Below are 20,184 nucleotides of genomic sequence, written 5' to 3' on the forward strand. Positions count from 1 at the left end.
TTGATATCTTCTCTGTTCGCAATGCCAAGTACCCATTGATGAGTTTGCTTTTCAATCATGAAGTGCTCCAGGTAAGAGAAAGCACATCCCATTCCAATTATATAAAGATAGAATTACAAAAGCCAATGCAGATTAGTTTTAAGGTGCAATGTTATTGAATAACAAAACGTGATAGCATTATGATCACATCTAGTGGAGGGGCATATCAACTATCAAGGTCTTGAAAAGGTAAGGAAGAGTAAAAAAGAATTAGATGGGACGAGAGGCACGAAATCTAGAGCTTAGGAAAACTCAGAAGCTATGAGACCAAAGCGCTAGCCAACTACTCCTCCAGCCCCGTAGGTTAATCACTACAAGCTTTTATTTAACTGGTTTGCTCATTGACGATGATCACATTCAACCATGATATTTTAGTTTTTGTTTCAAACAAAGTAATTTAAAAACTATGATAAAGATTTAATTATTAAATTTTGAGAATTTCAATTTTTAACCATTTTTTGGATCATTTATATGATATTATAAATTTGGATGTATCCAATAATAATAATAATAATAATAATAATAATAATAATAATAATATAATGTTAGAATACTGCTTCCTGTTTAGCAATGCTTATGATATATAACATAATAATACAAGAAGAACAGCATTGAATGTCTCCAGTTTCTAGATGTGCATTCTTCAGTATTGACTAATGCCCTTCACTTTTGTTGTCATATTTGAATAAGAAAAAGGCAGAAAGGGTAATATCTCACATGGAAATTTCTTGATAAAGACATGCTATGCCATTTTCTCCCTCTTTCATATGAAAATTTGACTTAATTAATTCTGGTCCATTACAATATTTTTTTTTAACTTTTTTATTATATTTCTTTAATTTTTAAGTCAAATCAAACTGTTTAAAATAATCAAATGTAATTTCATGAGAGTTTATGGATTTTATAAAGACAATAAAGAGCTAGACATCTAATTATAAAGGGCTAAATATAAAATTATGAACATAATAGTTATTGTGTGTACATGAATATTTGTGGGAAAATATATTAATTATGTAGTGTATAATTTATAATAAATTGACTTTGTTAAAATAATTACTATTAATTAATTAAAAAATTTAAATATATAGAAATAATGATGAAAATCAATTTCAAACTAGGGTTATTTTCCCTTTGAGGACGTCAAGCACAATTAATTATTAATTGTGAAAATTGATTCACTTAATTAATAATTAAAAAATTTGAAAATCAACATTTTATTGGCTCATGTTTGCGATGTTGTAGCAAAGATAAATATTTTTTAAATATATTAGATAGAAAATAATATATTATATATTTTTTATTAGATAGAAAATGTTAAAATTAAATTTAAAATTGAATTTAATATATTTTAATTATAAAATATAACAGAATTAAAATTTTTTAACATAATTTTTAATAATATATGTTTTTTTAAAATATTTTATTTTGAATTCCCAAGCAGTAGCTTAAACTGTAGAAGATAGGAGCCAGCGCATGAGTGCCATTTGTCATATGACACGTCCATACAAGCTTTCGGAAACAGAACAACATATTTCAAAATTTTGAGAGATGCAAATTAATTATTAGCTTCCTACCAAAACTTATTATTATTATTTTTATTTTTATTATTGGCATTATGATTGAGGAGCCTCATGTGTCAATTTCAATTTAAAGCCCTGTCTCCAGTATCAAATCCAAAAAAATCGTGTATATCCATAGGGCCTACGTTTCACTGAGAATTTTCTTCCTTATCATCACTAAAATTGAGTAATTATATAATTATGCTCCATTGAAATATATTTAAGCTAAAATCATATAATAAAGAGTAAGTATAAGCAACTATTTATCTTGAAATTACAATGGTTTGTGGTGAAAGATAGCAGTCGTTGCATTGCCTTTTGTATTTTTATTTAAGAAATTTACAATTTGATCCTTGATTTTTATTTTATGTTATAATTTAATTTTTAAATTTTAAAAAATAAATTATTTAATCATTTATATTCAAATGATCAAAATCAAAATATAATCTCATATAAAATTTAAAATTAAAATATAATATAATATAAAATATAAATACTAAATAATTAATTTTTTATAATTTAAAAATAAAATATAATATAAAATAAACTTAAAGATGTAATTGTAAATTGCCCTTCTATTATTTCAACTATGACTTTTATTCGCCGCCCGGTGCCATCCATTGTCTCCAACGTTTGACAGATTAAAAAGAAAAAAGCGCATTGGTACGTGTAATAGGGTATCTTTTGTCCAACTGCTCATGCGCAATTACACTCTTTTTCTTTCTCCTCTTTCGTCGTCGTCGTGCTTTGGCCGCTGCAGGTAAAAATCAAAATCCTAATATTTCACATAATAAAAGCCTTATATTTTATGTCACATCTCATTTTAGGAAATTATTTTTTTTTTCAACATAAAATGCTTGAATATTGTGATAAAAAAAAGCTTGGATGTTGTAAAAATGAATTTTACATTTTTTTAATTTTTATTTCAGATAAATATTTATGCCTATAATTAAATTAAAATTTTTCGTTTGAATGATCAACTTGTAAATAAAATTAAAAATATAAATATTTGATTATTCAGCTACTAATTTAATAACACAGTGAGATTTTAGATAAATTTGTAAGAATAATATATTAACACAAGTTCAAAATATGCAGGCACAATTTCAGGCGGGGAGGAGCCCCTGCACGGCTGTACCGCGCAGACAGTCCAATTTGGTGCGAAAGCAAAGTATCTGCCATCAGTCAGCCACTGCCAAAGCCGTAATAAAATTTAAAAAATAATTCACCAGCTATTTGACAATCCACAAGCAATTGCGCATCATCAAAATCACACCGCTGCCGCGACCGTACTCCCCGAAAAGCAATTTACCTTTCTAGAGAGAGAAAATAAAGCTACAGTCACTGAAAGCTAACGCCATTCATTTTTTCTTTTTTAAATTTCATTTTTGCACTACTTGTCTATCTCGCGGCTGATCCTCTGCACGCTACACCACAACAACTTCCACAGCTCCGTCGAATTTGAATTTTCAGATATTTTACAGTTTTTACGTTCACCAATCAGAATCCTTCTACCAATCGACATTTTCCCCAATTTTTTTAGATTTTTTGTTGACGCCCACGCCGAGAAATCCGATCCAGTATCACTCATCTCTCTTCCAAACAGGGCATAGAGAGAGAGAGAGAGAGAGAGAGAGAGAGAGAGAGAACTAAGAGAGAAGATAATCCTTCAAGGAAGGTAGCGTTGGGCGTTGTTGTTGTCGATAGTGAAGTTTACTTGAATTTTGGCGTACACTTGTTTTTGTTTGTAGGTAAAGGGAGTGTTTGGCTTTGCATTAGCTTCGAAGAAAAACGGAATTTGCATATATAATTTTATGACGTTAGTTTGAGAGGCAAGACGGGAGAGAAGTTATCGAGATGGTTACTACCAATTTGTTTCACTGTAGAAAGAATTCATGGCCGCCGGAGGAGTATATCAGCAGAGCTACCTTGCAATTAGTGAGCGCTTTCTCTCTCTCTCTCTCTCTCTCTGTTCTGTTATTCCTTTGTTTCTGTTTGGCTGCCGAGAAAATTTACCAGAATAAAAGGAAAAAGGAAAAGTCAAATTTAAGATTGAAGTGTGCATAAATGAATAAACTTTGAATTTTTTCCTTTCTCTTGTAGTATTGTAATCGGAGGAACCTTCTTCCTGTCTCCCTCTCGTGAATTGATTTGATTTTGATTAGCTCATGGCCTTGAGTTTATAGCATCTTCTTGTATGGAAAACCATATGCTGTTTTTGCGTTCTGCAAATGTTGTGTAAAGCATCTTCGTAGTGTGTATGGCAAGTTCAGTTTTGGATTAAAGGATTATTTAGATTAGTGAATGTTGTCACTGATATGATGACCGTTGACCATTGCTGCAGCTGCTGCTTTTTGAATTTGCAATTCTGAAATTTATTTGAGCAGATGCATTGCGTCTTGGCAAATTCAACCTTATTAATCTTATAGATTGAGGCGTTGGTTTTTTTTCCATGACAGTTTACTGAAACCAAGCCTTTTGGACATAAAACTTTATCTGGTTGGTCAATTTATAGACTTATTTCTTAAGATCATGCAAATGGTGATTACGTTTTTTGGCATTTTCATATGGATTTCCATCATCAACTTCTCTTTGATTTTCCAAGTAAAAACTATCTACAATCAAGGTTTTTATATGCCTGACATTACACATGATTTTATGTTATGCTATAACACAATAGCTGTTGGCTTCAGTGAAGATATTTAGTTTGATTGCTTAACTAAAAACTATCTACAATCAAGGTTTTTATATGCCTGACATTACACATGATTTTATGTTATGCTATAACACACTTAATAGCTGTTGGCTTCAGTGAAGATATTTAGTTTGATTGCTTAACTAATTTTTCCCTCCGCATATTGTAGTTGGATTTTGATAGTGCTGCCCCTCCAGAGCAGGCCTGGAGAAGGAGATTAAACAGCCATGCCAATATTCTCAAAGAATTCAGTGTTACATTTAAGGAAGCAGTAAAAATGGTGAGATGGTCTTTATAGCAGATGTTAAGTGGTCTGGGAGACAAATCTTTTTATTTGTTTCCTGCCTTGGTTCTCACTCTAATTAGTCTTTGGATTTGAAATATTAGGTTCGATTGGGAATAAGACTGTGGTCTTATGTCAGGGAAGAGGCATCTCATGGAAGGGTAACTCTCTCAATTTCTTAACATAGAGGTTGTTGTTTTTCCCTCATTATGCAAAAATTAGCTGTATTAAATTTGCACTGCCCTTGATCTGTGTAGAAAGCACCTATAGATCCCTTCACGCGGGAAAGTTGCAAGCCATCAGCATCTCAGGGCGTTCCACTTGGAGGAATGGGGTATGTAAAGAATTCAAATATGAGGCTTCAGTTCTTCCCACTGTTTTCTCTAGTTTATTTCTCAGATATTGTCATTCTTGCTTTAAAAATACAGAAGTGGAAGCATATCTAGAGGGTTTAGAGGTGAATTCAGGCAGTGGCAAATCGTACCTGGTATATGTGATGCTTCACCTGTCATGGCCAATCAGTTCTCTGTAAAGCTCTACACTTGAACCTATCATCTATATGCAATATGCTTTTTAGTTTATAGATAAGGTTATATCTCTTTGAGCAGTGATGTTATATGTTATTTATGAGTGTCTTTATTGAACTAACTACTGATTAAATGTTTGAGTGTACCTAATTATCATACATCAAAACTCCTAAGCTAGATTAAAAGGGTAACAGCCAGTAGTGATAGCCAAACTAAAATTTATTTGGACACTCACAATATTACTGTTGATAGGAGTGTTGATATGGGGCCTAAATCATATTTTCTGCAATATGTTATTACTTTTTTTTTATGTTATGATAATCCTCTCCAGGAGTCCCTTTTTCTACCTGGTAGTGCATGATTTGTGCTTTGTGCTTTTGAACCAAGAATTCACTTGTGATAATTTATTTCATAATTTTTTTATATGCTGCAGATTTTTATATCTCGAGATGGAGGGAATAAAAAATATGCATCAGTTTTGGCTCCTGGCCAACATGAAGGTTTAGGGTAAGACAAAGATTTTGTGATGTTTTGGCTTTGTCGTCATGAAGAAGTCATGTATTGTAATTGTTTTTTTAGCTGGGTGTTCGTTCTAATGTGTTTTGTTGAATTTAAGAATGTAGTATTGGGGAAAGAAGATATTCTTACCCTAATTTTGGTTTAATCTCACCCAGGAAAGCTGGTGATCAGGGTATTTCATCATGGGGCTGGAACTTAAGTGGTCAACATTCTACGTATCATGCTTTATTTCCTAGGGCATGGACGATATATGATGGTATTCTTTTGGTTTATTATTGTTTTTGCAGGATAATTGTGCATTACTCTTGAAATTTTGTTCTAACGCTGCAACTCTTGCCTTTCAGGTGAACCAGACCCTGACCTGAAAATCTCGTGCAGGCAAATATCACCGTTCATACCGCATAATTATAGAGACAGCAGTCTTCCTACTGCTGTTTTTGTCTATACGGTATATTCATTCAACTTTTAATGTCATATTTTCTTAAATGACATGGATCATACTTAGTAACCCAAGGAAATTGTGATACAAATTCCTATGACTAAAAATAATTGTTACTGTAGCTTAAATGTGTACCAAAAACAATCAGTTCAGTCCCTCTATCAGGAGTGGTTATTTGAGCTTTTCACTCATCTAAGATAAGGAGAAGCCAGTTTGATTACCCAATCAACTTAAAACTTACTAAGAATGATGCTCAGGGTTTTAAATAATGGAATCGGATTGAATTGTTCTAAAACGAATTAAATTCACTTGCCTATTCCATTAGCTTTTTTTAACTTTTAGCATACAGGGTTTTAAATAACGGAATCACAAATGATTTCGGAATCAGTCGGTCTGAAAAAGCTGATATTTAAAAGGCCTAATGACACCAAAAAGCCAAACCTTTCCGTGAATTTGCAATTTGATCCAAATCTTTTATTTTTGGCAATTGAGGCCCATTTCTGAAATTGATTGCAAGTTTATCTAACTCACTAAATTGATCAAAATTGAAATTAAAAATACTTTATTCAATTAAATTAAAAAAATGATTTTATTGAATAAAGAAAACAGAAAATTCATTAAAAAAGAGAGAGTATGGAGAGAATAAAAAAGAACAAAAAACTTTTTTAATGAATAAAATATTATTTTTTAATTTCAATTTTGACCAATTTGGTCAATTGGTAAAATTGCAATCAATTTGGTCAATTTGGCCTAAATTGCGAAAATTAAAAAGTACGGATTAAATTTCAAATTCACATAAAACTTCGGATTTTTAGTGTAGTTAGGCCTATTTAAAACCATGCTGAGGTTCCACATCACAGGTTGACAAATGTAATTGGTAGACGGTTAAACTGTATTATCATATTCATCTTATAATTGAGATATAGTAATTGGACTATATGTTTGCTTAAGCCTATGAATTTTTTGAGTCATTTAATTTGGTTTTCTGTAAAGACTGCTATTTTTTTTTTGCCTTGCTGCAGTTGGTAAACACTGGGAAGGAAAGAGCAAAAGTTAACCTTCTCTTCACATGGGCAGTGAGTTTTCTTACCAGATTGCTTTTACATTGTTCTGGGAGTTTCTAGATGCTATAGGTCGTTCAATGCCAAGTCATTGATGTGTAATTTGTGCAGAATTCAATTGGAGGCGTCTCACACTTGTCAGGAGATCATGTGAATGAACCATTCTTGTTAGTACATTTCATGTGCCCTTTGTTTCTTATGCGGATCCATATTCCTTAACATGTATTGACATGTTCTATTTTCTTTGACAGAGGTGAAGATGGAGTCTCCGGTGTACTTCTACATCACAAGCAAGTCATCAAACCTTAATAGCTATGTATTACGGTTGGTTTGCGTATTTCTCTTGGCTGTTTCAATGTTATAGGGAGTGAAGGTCAAGAGAATCCCTAATATCTTTTTTTTTTTAAGAAAATAGAAAGAAAAATCTAAAAGAAAAGATGGAGCCAAGGTAGATAAAAGCCTTAGGTTTAAATTTATCAATTGAGATGGTGCTTACAAATAATTAAAACTAGAGGTGAAAATAAAAATAAGAGAAATGACCAAGGTTTTTAAACCTGGCTTGGTTTGAGTACCTATGAAGTTAGAGAGTTAATGGTTTAAGGTTCAATTGGGTTGAACCAGTATGCTATTCATCCTAAATATTGTTCAATAAATATTAAATTTATGTTCTATAAATAATCTTTTATAAATTAATAATAATATTAATATATAAATGAATTAATTTAATATTGGCATACTAAATTAATAAATAAATTTTCTATAAATTTTTTTAGTATATTAGCTTATATACAAAACATATGTCCTTTTAATATTCAATCAACTTGTCTAATTTATCCTTAAACTCCAACTAAGATTACTTAATTTTAGAAATAGTCGTTCCCCAAAATTGACTATCCAAAGACATCGATAATGTCCAAAACATGGGTTCAGAGTTATCTTTTGGAGAAGTAAATATCACCATTGCGTGCGAAACGTCATGTAAATGGTTGCCACTTGTCATTAACTAATAATTACTGTGTAGGCTCGATTCCTGATTTTTCCATTTGAACTGGCTGGGCTTGTCTAGGTTTCAAAACTATGCATAGTCACTAGAAAAGGAGGAGGGTGGATACATAGTTTTCCATAATTATAGTTTTAAAAGTAATAAAAACAAAGCTTAAAATGGTTTGATGCTGATAAACTCTATCTCAAACATGATTTGTTTGTTTTCTTGAATGATTTCAATGCATATTTTGTTATCTCTAGGTGGGACTTTCCTTTATTTATTTATTTATTTTTGTTGGGGGGGGGGCGGGGGAAGAGGGATTCATAATAAAAGAAGTACAAGTACAAGTTTAGAGCTGGCTCCTTGATAATTGAAGGCATAAGTAGCATAATTAAGGGAAATTATTGATGTTGAATCTCTTGGGTTGAGAGGGCCAAAAGAGCTTGTGTCAAAAGCTGCCTTGTTTACATGGTGTAAACTTTTTCAGGCTCTTTAAGCAATGAATTGTTATATATTTGTAATTTTTGTTGAGGCAAGTTTCTAGGTTTTTTAAAGCTAAGTGTTGAGTTGAGCAAATCAAAATTGTGCGTGTTATATAGAAAAAGTGGAGGTTTTATCCTTTAGATGATAAATTTATGATGAGTTATCATTGGCAATAAACATGTTTCATGCGGACAGAAGGAAAAAGAAAAAATACTGGATTCAAACACTAGGAGCAATTAAGACGAGAGAGACATGAAAATGAATAAAATATCACATTTACTGATGCAAAGCTTAACTATCTGTAGAAAATAGGTGTTTGTATTTATGGAGGTGTGTTTAGGCAATTATGCCATGTGATGTTTGGAGTATCCTTGGTGACTTAGATTGAAAATGAATTGTGGACTTAAAGAGGGTCTACTTTATACTGCTGCTCGGATTAAAAAGAAGTGTTAGCTTTAATCACCCTAGCAGTCTAGCTGTTTGCAAGCTAAGTCTAAATGGAACAGAATGGAAGGGAGAACAAAGAAGCCCATATTATTGAATGTAGATAGTTTGACATTATGGTTTAGATGACTTGTGTTAAATTGAATGCACTTTGTTGCTTGATGCTTAAATTTCAGTTCCTTACTCAACCTATGGCTTTTGTTTCCACAGTGAATCTCATGGGACAATAATTTTTTTTTTTGCATTTTAAACTTCTGCTAACATATGGAGGTTTTTGAGTTTAGTTTGTCTTATTCAGTATCATAGATGTCGGAGCATTAATTCTGAGGTTGTTAGCTTTACAACTAGATTTGAAGCACTTCTAATGATAATAAGAATGAGAATATTGCAGGACTGCAAAGGGTAATCCTCCAGTTACTTTTGCAATTGCTGCATGTGAAACTCAGAATGTAAGTGTGACTGTTCTGCCATCCTTTGGACTGTCTGAGGCAAGTTGTACCACAGCGAAGAGTATGTGGGGTAAAATGTTGCAGGTAATAATTCCTTGTGCTTGTCTTGGTAAATGTTGCATCTATTAGAAGTTTTTAATCTATTTGGAACTTTATACATTAGATAGATATGTTGATTTGGGCTCTAAGCAAACAGCTCATGATTGGGATTAATAAATTGCCAATATTTATGTTTATTATGACTGATGAATGAGGTTGAACACAAATGATAGGCTTAATGGATGAACATGAACATTTCATGATTGGGCTTAATAAAGTGCCCATATTTTTGTTTATAAGGATTAATGAATGAGTTTGAACACAAATAATAAGTTCATCTAATAAACAGATGAGTGAGCTTGGCTCAATTATGTTGGTTAACATGCTCGTTTTGAGTTCACTTATGTTTGTTTGAAGTTCAATAGAAGTTGGTCATTAATGAATTTTAGAATGCTAAAATTCATAATTCTGATGATAAATTTTGTTGAAATTGGTTTTAGAATGTAGTATATTACAAAATTTTTATAACAATGGGTCATTTGGCTAAAAGAGTAAAATATAGGACCATGATCAACTGAAAGAAGAAGAAAAAAAAAAAAAAAGCAGTGTGGGACAGAATTGGACATTCCTTGCATGAAACTAATAAGAGGGCTGTCTGCATGTCTCCACTATCAGATGAGGGGGCAGCCCTTCAATCTGCATTATGAAGTGAAGCCTTTGTAACCTTCGTGTGGGCAGGTCCTGAGTATTATTTATTTTTTACATAAATTCCTATTATTTGAATAAATAATGAGAAAGCAGGCCATTTTTTTTGGCTTGTTTTTCTTGTTGAGCTGAGCTCAAAAAAGAGGGATTAGAGCTTGTTTGAGCTTTAGTTGGGTATCAAAGAGACTAATTGAATTTCAACAGGGCAAATTCACTTCCTTACTTTGTTTATACCTTAAACGTTGATCCTAGGAATTCCTGAAATTCATATGCAAGACTGCTTTTTCCGAGTGCCTTGTAGTGCAATATTGTCTTCTTTCTTAGTTTGTTACAATTATGGGAATCAGGCAATCAGCCACTCTTAAAAGATTGGAGTTGCTAATTACCGTGCATTTTGGAGATAAACTGTATGTCTTTAACTTGTTTTCTTGTATGTCAAGGATGGACAATTTGATCGGGAGAACTTCAATTGTGGACCAAGCATGCCTTCGTCACCTGGAGAAACACTTTGTGCAGCAGTTTCTGCTTCCACATGGGTGGAACCTCATGGAAAGTGTACGGTTGCATTTGCTCTTGCGTGGTCATCGCCAAAGATAAAATTCTCAAAAGGAAGCTCATATCACAGGTGAATCTATGATAAACCTTTTTATTTTTCACGTTCTTCAGTGCATGTTTGTGTTTTTCTATAATCTTGGGTTGCACACCTATGGCAGTGCAGTGATGGCTAACAATCAAGTATTTGATTGTGGCTTTCTGGAGATTATTATTTGTCTTCTTCTTTTACCAAATGGAGAGCTTGACCTTACATTGCTTTCAAACTTAATGATTTAGCAGAATGGCCTTTTTGTTTTTCATGTTCTCTCTGTAAATTATGTTTTTTGGGATCGAAAGACCAAAACAATATGTAGCAAATCCCAAATAGTGCAGAGATAGTTATGATGAATCATATTTGATTTTGGCTGTTTTTTGTACATTTTGGTCATATGTACTGTCCGCATGCATATTTAATTATGGGAATGAAGCTCTAATTGGCTTTATTTACATGGTATTTTATGTTGTGGTCCTCTAAATAATGTTTTCTGTAACAGTTTGTTGTCAGGTTTAATATGCCATAGAAGTGCCCATTTTATAGTAGGGAAAATTACCAAATAAATAAAAACCTTCCTCGGGTTTGACCCAATGTATAATTTTAGTGCCCTTTTTTTCAAAAGCAATCATTTCAATCTTTCAGTTTTCCAAAAGAAGTAAAGAACAACACTTGTGGTATGTTTTAATTTAAAAAAGGAAGCACCAAAATGTGCATTAAACCAAACCCTCTTTTTTTTTTTTTTTTTTAGGGCTTAATAACAAAAAAAAATTGAACTTTGCAATTTTTTTTTCCAAAATTGTCCTATTCTTTTAATTTTATTAAGGCCTAATTACCAAAAAAAAAAAATCTGAACTTTAGTGCAAATTTCAAAAATAACCCAAACTTTTATTTTTTGTTTTCAATTAGTCAATAGTCATATAAACTTTTAATTGCATATCAATTTTAGCATGCACCCAATCTCCGGTCAGATTTTTGACTGAAATTGTTGACATGGAACCTGACATGTAAGGATTAAATGAAATAAAATTTTGAAAAGAATGGGCACAAAACCTAGAGGAACTTGATGATGAGTTTCTAAGATTCCAAAACATATCTTTGGCTCCTTGTTCTTCCCTTTCTCCCTAAATTTCCTCAGTATAACTTGGTAATCCGTATCCCATATATTTTGACTACTATTTTACATACTTCTTCAATTTGATGAATCCTCTTTGTAATGTCTTCTGTTGAGTTTTTAGAAAGACAGAAGAAATGAGAGAGAAAGGGAGAGAATTGGAATGATCGTCAAAGGATTACTTTTTCATTTACTTGTACTTGACATAATATATAAGAGTTCATATTTATAATGGAAGATACAAGATATATGGTATTCCTTAAATCACTTTTTAATACAAGCTCTAATTTAAGCTAATCAATCACATGATTTTCTCATAAGCATATGCCATAAATTAAAGTAAAATCTCATCAATTCCAACACTTCCCCTTGATGAGATTTTTGCTAAAGTTGCAGATCCATCATCAAGGAGAAAATTAGCTTTGGGACTCAAACCCTTGCCTAAAATGAAAAAGAATGAAAATATCGGAGAAAAAATAGCTGAGACTCAAACCCTAGACTCTGATGAAGAAAGATACTTCAACTCTAGACTCTTAAATCATGAAGAGGAAGATGAATAACTTGGGACTAAAACCCATAGCTTTGGGACTCAAACCCTTAAGAAGGAAAATAGCTTTTGGGAGTAAAACCCATTGCTTCGTGAAGGAGGACAATAAGAAAGAAGATTTCCTAGAATTTTCTGCAGGCTCTAATACCATGTTGAGTTTTTAGAAATAAAGGAAAAAAAGGGAGAGAAAGGGAGAGAATTAGAATGAAACTCAAAGGATTACATCTTCATTTACTTGTAGTTGGCATAATACATAAGAGTCCAAATTTATAATGGAAGATATAAGATATATGACATTCCTTTAATATCTCCTTAATACAAGTACTAATTTAAGCTAATCAATCACATGATTTTCTCATAAGTATGTCTCATAAATTAAAGTAAAATCTAATCAATTCAACATCTTCTTCACTTTGTTGAACCATCTCATCAATTTCTTTTTCACCTTGATGAACAATCTCTTCTCACTCTTCTTCACTTTGTTAATCCATCCATCCCTTGAATTTCTTCTTCACTTGGTTGAACCATCTCATTATAGCACCTCCTTAAGTTTCCAGATGCATTATCAAACTCCATATCATTAAAAACAAAAACTGTCTTTATGAATTGATCCTTGCTCAACTCGATATCAACTGCAAAATCTAAAATCCTACCAAACACATTATGCAAATCATTTTTCCAGTTTCCACCCAATTCCATTTTCTTCAAATAAATAAAAGAAAAGTATTTCCTTTGCTAAATGATATAGTTATATATGTTTATATGTACATTTTCATTTCCCTTCATTACATGGGTTAGAATTGTTAACAATATGAATAGATTAGGCTAAGATTTTAAGTTCAGTTTTTTTTTTAATCACTAAATAGTGCTATTAATATTTTGGATATTAATGATTGAAAATGCTCATGCCAATATCTTTAGTGAGGTGTTCAATCTGCATTATGGAAGCTGTTTTATAGATGTTTTTCCTTTTGATGCAGGAGATACACAAAATTTTATGGTACTTCTGAAAGAGCAGCTCAGAATTTGGTCCATGATGCACTGACGCGTATGTTTTTTATTTATTTATTTATGTTTCATTAACACTTATCTATTATTGTGCTTGAGAGCTTAATCACTTAAAGCAAACTTTCTTGAATCTTATTTTTAAGATTGTTCTTTTTCTATTTATTTGATTCCTTTAATCCTTCACATCATCTCTAAACTAGGGGGTATGTAACAACATAGTATCTAAATTTTAATTTGTAACACAAAACCTCTTGAACATTAATTTGAGTAACACTAACATCCTTGTTACCTAGGATAAGAAGTTTCCCAATAAAATATTGACCTAACACTAGTTTGTAAAACTAAATGATCTAAATACCATTGAATAAAAATAACCCGCTTCCCACCCATGACCCTTTGTTCTTTCTCCTTGACTCTCTCACCCTCTTCGTCTCTCTTGCTATCTTTATCCACCCCTTTCTTAACAGACACACACACACATCGGATAAATAGATAAGTTCTTGGCACTATTGTTTGGAGGAAAAGAAACTGTAAAGGTGTTATGGTCGAGAAAGAGGGATTTGAGATTAAGGAGCTTGGACAAATCAAGAAAGGTGCATTGAGCGAGTTGTTCTGGAGATTTAGGACGCAAAGATGGACAAGGCGAGTAAGTGTTGGAGATGAAAACACCATGGAGATTTAGGCCTTGGAGAACTAGATGAACCACTTTTTGTTGTAGGCATTTCACTCCTTTCCATTGACAGAAATGGGGTTTTGTGTTATCCACACCCGAGCGGGTTTGCTATTTGGGGTTGCGTTAATAACAGGACTAGACCATGCCCCTTGTTTCAAAGCAACTGTAAAATTCAATGGGAAATTATTTGAAAGCCCAATCTTTTGTAGTACCCTTAGACAAGCAAACAATGCAATGGCCAATGTTACTCTTAATATCCACACCCAAGGCCAAATTGGGCCTCAAATGGAAGCAAGGGAATAACCAAAAAAAAAAAAAAAATAATAATAAACACACTATAAATGTATGATTTGTCACATCATCAAATGTATTAATTTCTTAGGTAAAATCCAATTTGTAACTCACCTAAGTTTCCTACATATTTGGAAAACAAACAAGCATTTGAATGCTCGAACCCAATTATAAACACGCATAGAGAGAGGTTAATAAGCGGATGTGAGGTTGTGAAGGAGGAGCCTAGGAGACAAGAGCTACAAATGCCAAGGGCAAGCTATGCATATTCTTTGTATTGGTTGTTAGAGTTAGGGAGAGGCAGGGAAGAAATGGGGAGAGGGCATCGGTAGGTGGGAAGAAAGGGAGAGATGAGAGAGGATAAGATTTTTATTAGAGGTTAAAAAAGTAATCTCAAGTTTTTTTTTTTTAGATAATGCCACATTAGTTTTATAACTTGAAAAATGGCTAATAGAGGTCATAAGGGGTTTTCTGTTAAGTCAATTAACATTCAAGGAATTTTGTGTTACAAATTTAAAATTTAGATACCACATTGTTAATACCTCTAAGTTCAGGGATGATGTGTGTAATTTACCCTTCTATCTTTCCTGAGTTTCTGTTTTCAAGCAATCTAAACCTTTGAAATCTTGATCAGATTACAAGTGGTGGGAGGAAGAGATTGAGAAATGGCAAAATCCTATCCTCAAGGATGAAAGGCTACCAGAATGGTAATTCTTTTGGAAACTATTAACAGTTTGACTAACAGTTTAGTAAGCATCATTTTGTCTGGAATATTGAATGAATGTGTTGCATGAGAAACTGTCTTGCTGAAAGGATGAAGTTGGTAATGACTAAATGTTGTATGAATCTATTTTCTGAAGTATTAGTACTGATTGCTTGTCCTATAGGAGCCTGATATACATGCGAAAAAAAGAATGTAGTGGTAAATATGTGTGTCCACAATAGTTCTTGCATTAGTTAGGTGTTAATGATTTTTCTTACTAGAGAGATTGTTTTAGTTATGCTATATGCTTTATGCTAAAGGAACTAGCAATGTTACTATAACATATATCAGCCTCAGGAAATACCAATATTTAAATGAATTTTCATGGCAGTATTATTTTCTATTGCTTACATGCTTAAAAGATGATATGCTTGTAAATTTTGAGGGCACATGTACTTTTTTTCCCCTCGGATTTTATTCAGCCTAAATGCCATGTTCAATATTTGCAGGTACAAGTTCACCTTGTTTAATGAGCTCTACTTTTTGGTTGCTGGTGGAACTGTCTGGATTGGTACTCATCTCATTGCAACTCTTTTCTCATCTTGAAAAGATACTGGCGATAAAAAATAAGCTTCTAACAATGTTTGTAATATATGAAGGACATTTTTTTACCCATTTATAATATCATTTTATTATTATTTTTCCTTTTTTTGGGGCTGGGGTAGCATTATGAGTCATAAAACAAAAGAATTTTTTTATGATATCATTTTGTTATTATTTTCCTTTTTTGGCTTGGGGTAGAATTATGAGTCATAAAACAAAACTAGCAGTAGCATGAAATTTGCTCTTGCTTTTTTCTTTTTGTGCAGATGCTCCCTTACTGGCTGAAGATATGAGAGATGGCCACCATCAGTTAAAAGAAATAAAAACCATGGATGTCAATCATACTACAATTAATGGATATAATGTGGCTAGTGTCAGATCTGAAGACACTGATGAAACATCACATTCAGAATATCCAAGCAAAGATGAATCACCTGTATCTCTGGAGAAGGGAAATCTCAGACACTCTTTAAACCATTCCCCATTGCTGGAACCCTGGAATGACAGTGATGACGTTGGCAGGTTTCTGTACTTGGAAGGAGTGGAATATATCATGTGGTGCACATATGATGTTCACTTCTATGCATCATTTGCCCTTCTTGAGTTGTTTCCCAAAATTGAGCTCAATATTCAGCGTGACTTTGCTAAAGCTGTGCTATGTGAGGATGGAAGAAAAGTAAAGTTTCTGGCGGAAGGTAATGTTGGAATCCGTAAGGTCAGAGGAGCTATCCCTCATGATCTTGGGACACATGATCCATGGAATGAAATGAATGCATACAATATACATGATACGAGCAAGTGGAAGGATCTAAACCCAAAGTTTGTACTTCAGGTGTATAGAGACTTTGCTGCAACGCAGGATATGTCCTTTGGAGTTGATGTCTGGCCTGCAGTTCGTACTGCCATGGAATACATGGAACAATTTGATAGGGATGATGATGCTCTGATTGAAAATGATGGATTCCCAGATCAAACATATGATACCTGGACAGTTCATGGAGTAAGTGCTTACTGTGGCTGTTTATGGCTTGCAGCACTTCAAGCTGCTGCAGCAATGGCCCTTCAAGTAGGTGACAAGTATTTTGCTGAATTATGCAAAAGCAAATTTGTGAAGGCAAAATCAGCATTTGAAGCTAAATTATGGAATGGTTCATATTTCAAGTATGACAGTGGATCAAGTAGTAACAGTAAATCCATACAAGCAGATCAATTGGCTGGGCAATGGTATACAGCATCTGCAGGCTTACCTCCACTTTTTGATGAAGTCAAGATTAGAAGTTCTCTTCAGAAAATATTTGATTTCAATGTAATGAAAGTTCGAGGAGGTAGGATGGGGGCTGTAAATGGAATGCATCCCAATGGAAAGGTGGATGAAACTTGTATGCAATCACGTGAAATATGGAGTGGTGTCACCTATGCTGTGGCAGCTACCATGATTCATGCTGGAATGGAGGACCAGGCATTCACTACTGCTGAAGGTATTTTCCTTGCAGGCTGGTCGGAGGAGGGCTACGGGTAAGTTGCTTGCAATGAATGCAATCATAGAAAATAACGTCTTATTTACTTCATAGTTTTGTGTGGTAAATCTATTCTTTGCGTCTTTGATCCAAGAGTGATTGATTCTTATGCTGGAGACACAAGCCTTATGTTCTTGAAATTTTAATCTCTCATTTAAACAAATTAAGGTTGAACATAACAAAATTGTCTCTGTAGCATTCTTTGACATGTCAGATAATTCCCCACTCCCCTTTTATGTTATAATCAAAAGCAGCCATGACATGGAATAGCGTGTTTCATGGTTAATTTGACCTGGTCCTTGGTAACTTGGATATGTTCCTCGTCTTTTATCTTGTTTTTCAATTGAAAATCACACTGCAACTGACTATTTGTCTTCTAATGAATGTTGAATCTGGTTCTTTATTTAATATCAAAATTGCATTCCTAAACAGCTCTTCCCATATTGGCTTGGAGTCTATATGCATCTACCAGTCTGGCTACTTGAAATATTTTGTCATCTCCCTCTTTTAATGGAGAATTCTAGTATGTTCTTACATATTGCCTTTTGAAGTGCATGCACATGTGTGTTTGCATTGATACAAATAGTTTGTATTTTCTAGGATATTAACTTGTTTTCATTAATTTTTGTCGATAAGAATGTGCTGATCCTTTTCTTCCAAATACAGATACTGGTTCCAGACACCAGAGGCATGGACCACTGGTGGACACTTCCGTTCCCTTATTTACATGAGGCCACTTGCAATCTGGGGCATGCAATGGGCATTATCGCTGCCTAAGGCTATCCTTGAGGCCCCAAAGATCAATATAATGGACAGACTTCTCTTGTCTCCTAGCACAAGATTTGCTCTTTATGAAACAGGAGTTAGAAAGATTGCAACTAAAGCCAAGTGCTTTGGAGCTTCTGTGTTCCACTGTGCGTGCTAATTATGAACTGTAAGTTCCCTCATCTCTTTAAAGAAAAATGTTCACTGAATTTTTTATAGCTTCCCAAACTCTCTACCATATGAAGAAAGCTGGGAGAGATTCTGGGAGAAGTCTCTTTCTTAAGAGGGGCAATAAAAAGCCAGGCTGTAATTTAGTAGTCAATTTAATTACATGGCATTGATGGGTCTTTCTTTGTCATTGAATAGAATTTGTTGTATAATTCTTTCTATGAAAATCATATTTTTAATTTTCTTATTTATTACAAAGGATGAATATTTTAATTATCTGTAGGACTTTGAGGTCCTGGTTTTGAAAGAATGAGGTCGTCTATAAATTAATTGCCATAGTTTAGATGACCTGGTACAATTATACTTGCAAATATTTATTTAGGACATTCAATTATTGTTAAACATAGAAAGGGATAATTTTGAGCATTGTTTAGTTTGTGTTGTTGTCATCGGATGGTTTTGAAATCTTGATTTTATATCAGCGTAAAGACCTCATCAAAGGAGGGATTCTCGAAAAAAGCCATTGCTACTGTTACATACTGCTTGTATAAGGAGAGAATCATAATTATAAATGCTTTTTCTCAATTCTCAGCCCCAAATGAGTTGTAAAAAGGGGTGCCTCTCTAAGCCGCTGCTGATGCTGATAATGCATGTTGATTTTTCATCTTTGACAAATCCTCGAGGATAGAGGATTTGAAGGTCACTACTCACAACTGAATGTGACTTCGCGTGGAATTATTGTTTGGGTCACCCAGCTTTAATGATGTAAAGGATGATAGATGGGGTGGTCCTAAAAGGGTGCCTAAGGTTGGAGGTTTCTTGTTATGTGCTTTTCTTCATTATGGGCAGCGAGATATCCTGTGGTCCTTTTCTTACATTTGCTGCAGTTTTTGCAAATTGTATAATGAGTGGTGTATATGAACATTGGATTTTGACGTGTCAGATAGAGAACCACGGTGGAGGTGGGGGATGTTAGAAACAGAAATTATAATTAGAAAAGAGAAGGGTAGATTTGCTAGAAGTTCAACTCTTTGTCACGTCGAGTGTCGACTATGAATGTTCGTTGGAAGATACAATCAAATTTGGGGAACTCTTTAATAACGAACCTGGTTCATTTATTTATCATTGAGCCTTTTAATTTCGAAACAGTTTCAATGTCTTTGTCCAGCACGTGTTTAGATTCTTCGAGACCTTGGAGAAATTATTAAAGAACCTTGATGTGCATAAAAATAACATATAGAACAATAAAAAATTCATTGGAAATTTAAAAATTCATGAATAGTAAAATGGGCATAATAATCTTTTGGTTATTTTAATCACTAAAATAAGAGGGTGAAGGAAGAAGAGCACTTGGAAAAAAGCCAGAAATTAATTTTATTTATTTTTTAAACATGAGACAAATAATATGGCATCGAGAGTTTTTATTATTTAACCATTAATATTAGAATTTGGATTATTATATTTAAAGGGTGTTTATTTTAATTTATAAATTAATCAAATTGGTTTATAAACTTTAAAAAATAAATTGACTTGTTTGTTTATAATAATTTTTAATCTTACAAGTTAAAAAATATTTAGCCTTTTATTTTGATGTTTATAAATAAATTTAATAAGTATTTTATTATATTATTTTTATTTAATTTTTAAAATTTTATTATGAATTTTATTTAATATTATTTTTTATTATTTTAATAATAAATATACTTATAAATTATTTTTTATTTACACATTAATTATTTATTAATCACTTATAAGTACTTTAACTAAATACGAAATTGATTAAAATTTTAAATACTTATAAATTTAAATTAGCTTATAAATACTTAATTTTTATAAGTTAAGTTAAATATGTTTTATATTAATATTAATTAGATTAGTGTTCGTTTTTTAAGCGAGAGTATATTTATATAAATTTATAACTTTATATAATTAAATTATAATTCAAAATAATTTTTTAAGGGAAAAGGAAAAATATATATAAT

General features: G+C 32.6%; 1 protein-coding gene across 1 annotated transcript; it reads left to right on the forward strand.

Annotated features, from left to right (window-relative positions):
- Positions 1-2,227: 2,227 nt before the first annotated feature.
- Positions 2,228-18,560, forward strand: LOC110641341 (uncharacterized). Its single transcript, XM_021793029.2, has 19 exons — positions 2,228-2,358; positions 2,697-3,536; positions 4,463-4,573; positions 4,681-4,737; positions 4,834-4,910; positions 5,005-5,104; positions 5,537-5,610; positions 5,778-5,878; positions 5,967-6,070; positions 7,084-7,137; positions 7,234-7,289; positions 7,374-7,412; positions 9,426-9,567; positions 10,668-10,852; positions 13,455-13,522; positions 15,081-15,153; positions 15,659-15,720; positions 16,019-17,267; positions 17,936-18,560. Exons 2-19 carry the CDS (start codon positions 3,456-3,458, stop codon positions 18,192-18,194), a joined length of 2,892 nt encoding a protein of 963 aa, XP_021648721.2. The 5' UTR covers positions 2,228-2,358; positions 2,697-3,455; the 3' UTR covers positions 18,195-18,560.
- Positions 18,561-20,184: the final 1,624 nt, after the last annotated feature.

The sequence above is a fragment of the Hevea brasiliensis genome, chromosome 4, assembly GCF_030052815.1.
Source record: "Hevea brasiliensis isolate MT/VB/25A 57/8 chromosome 4, ASM3005281v1, whole genome shotgun sequence".
Lineage (NCBI taxonomy): Eukaryota > Viridiplantae > Streptophyta > Magnoliopsida > Malpighiales > Euphorbiaceae > Hevea > Hevea brasiliensis.

Bases quoted from the DNA above. Each gene is read 5' to 3' on its own strand.
- LOC110641341 (XM_021793029.2), top strand. From the start codon at position 3,456: ATGGTTACTACCAATTTGTTTCACTGTAGAAAGAATTCATGGCCGCCG. The intron at 3,537-4,462 runs GTGAGCGCTTTC...CGCATATTGTAG, and splicing joins GCAGAGCTACCTTGCAATTA to TTGGATTTTGATAGTGCTGC. The intron at 4,911-5,004 runs GTATGTAAAGAA...TTAAAAATACAG, and splicing joins GTTCCACTTGGAGGAATGGG to AAGTGGAAGCATATCTAGAG.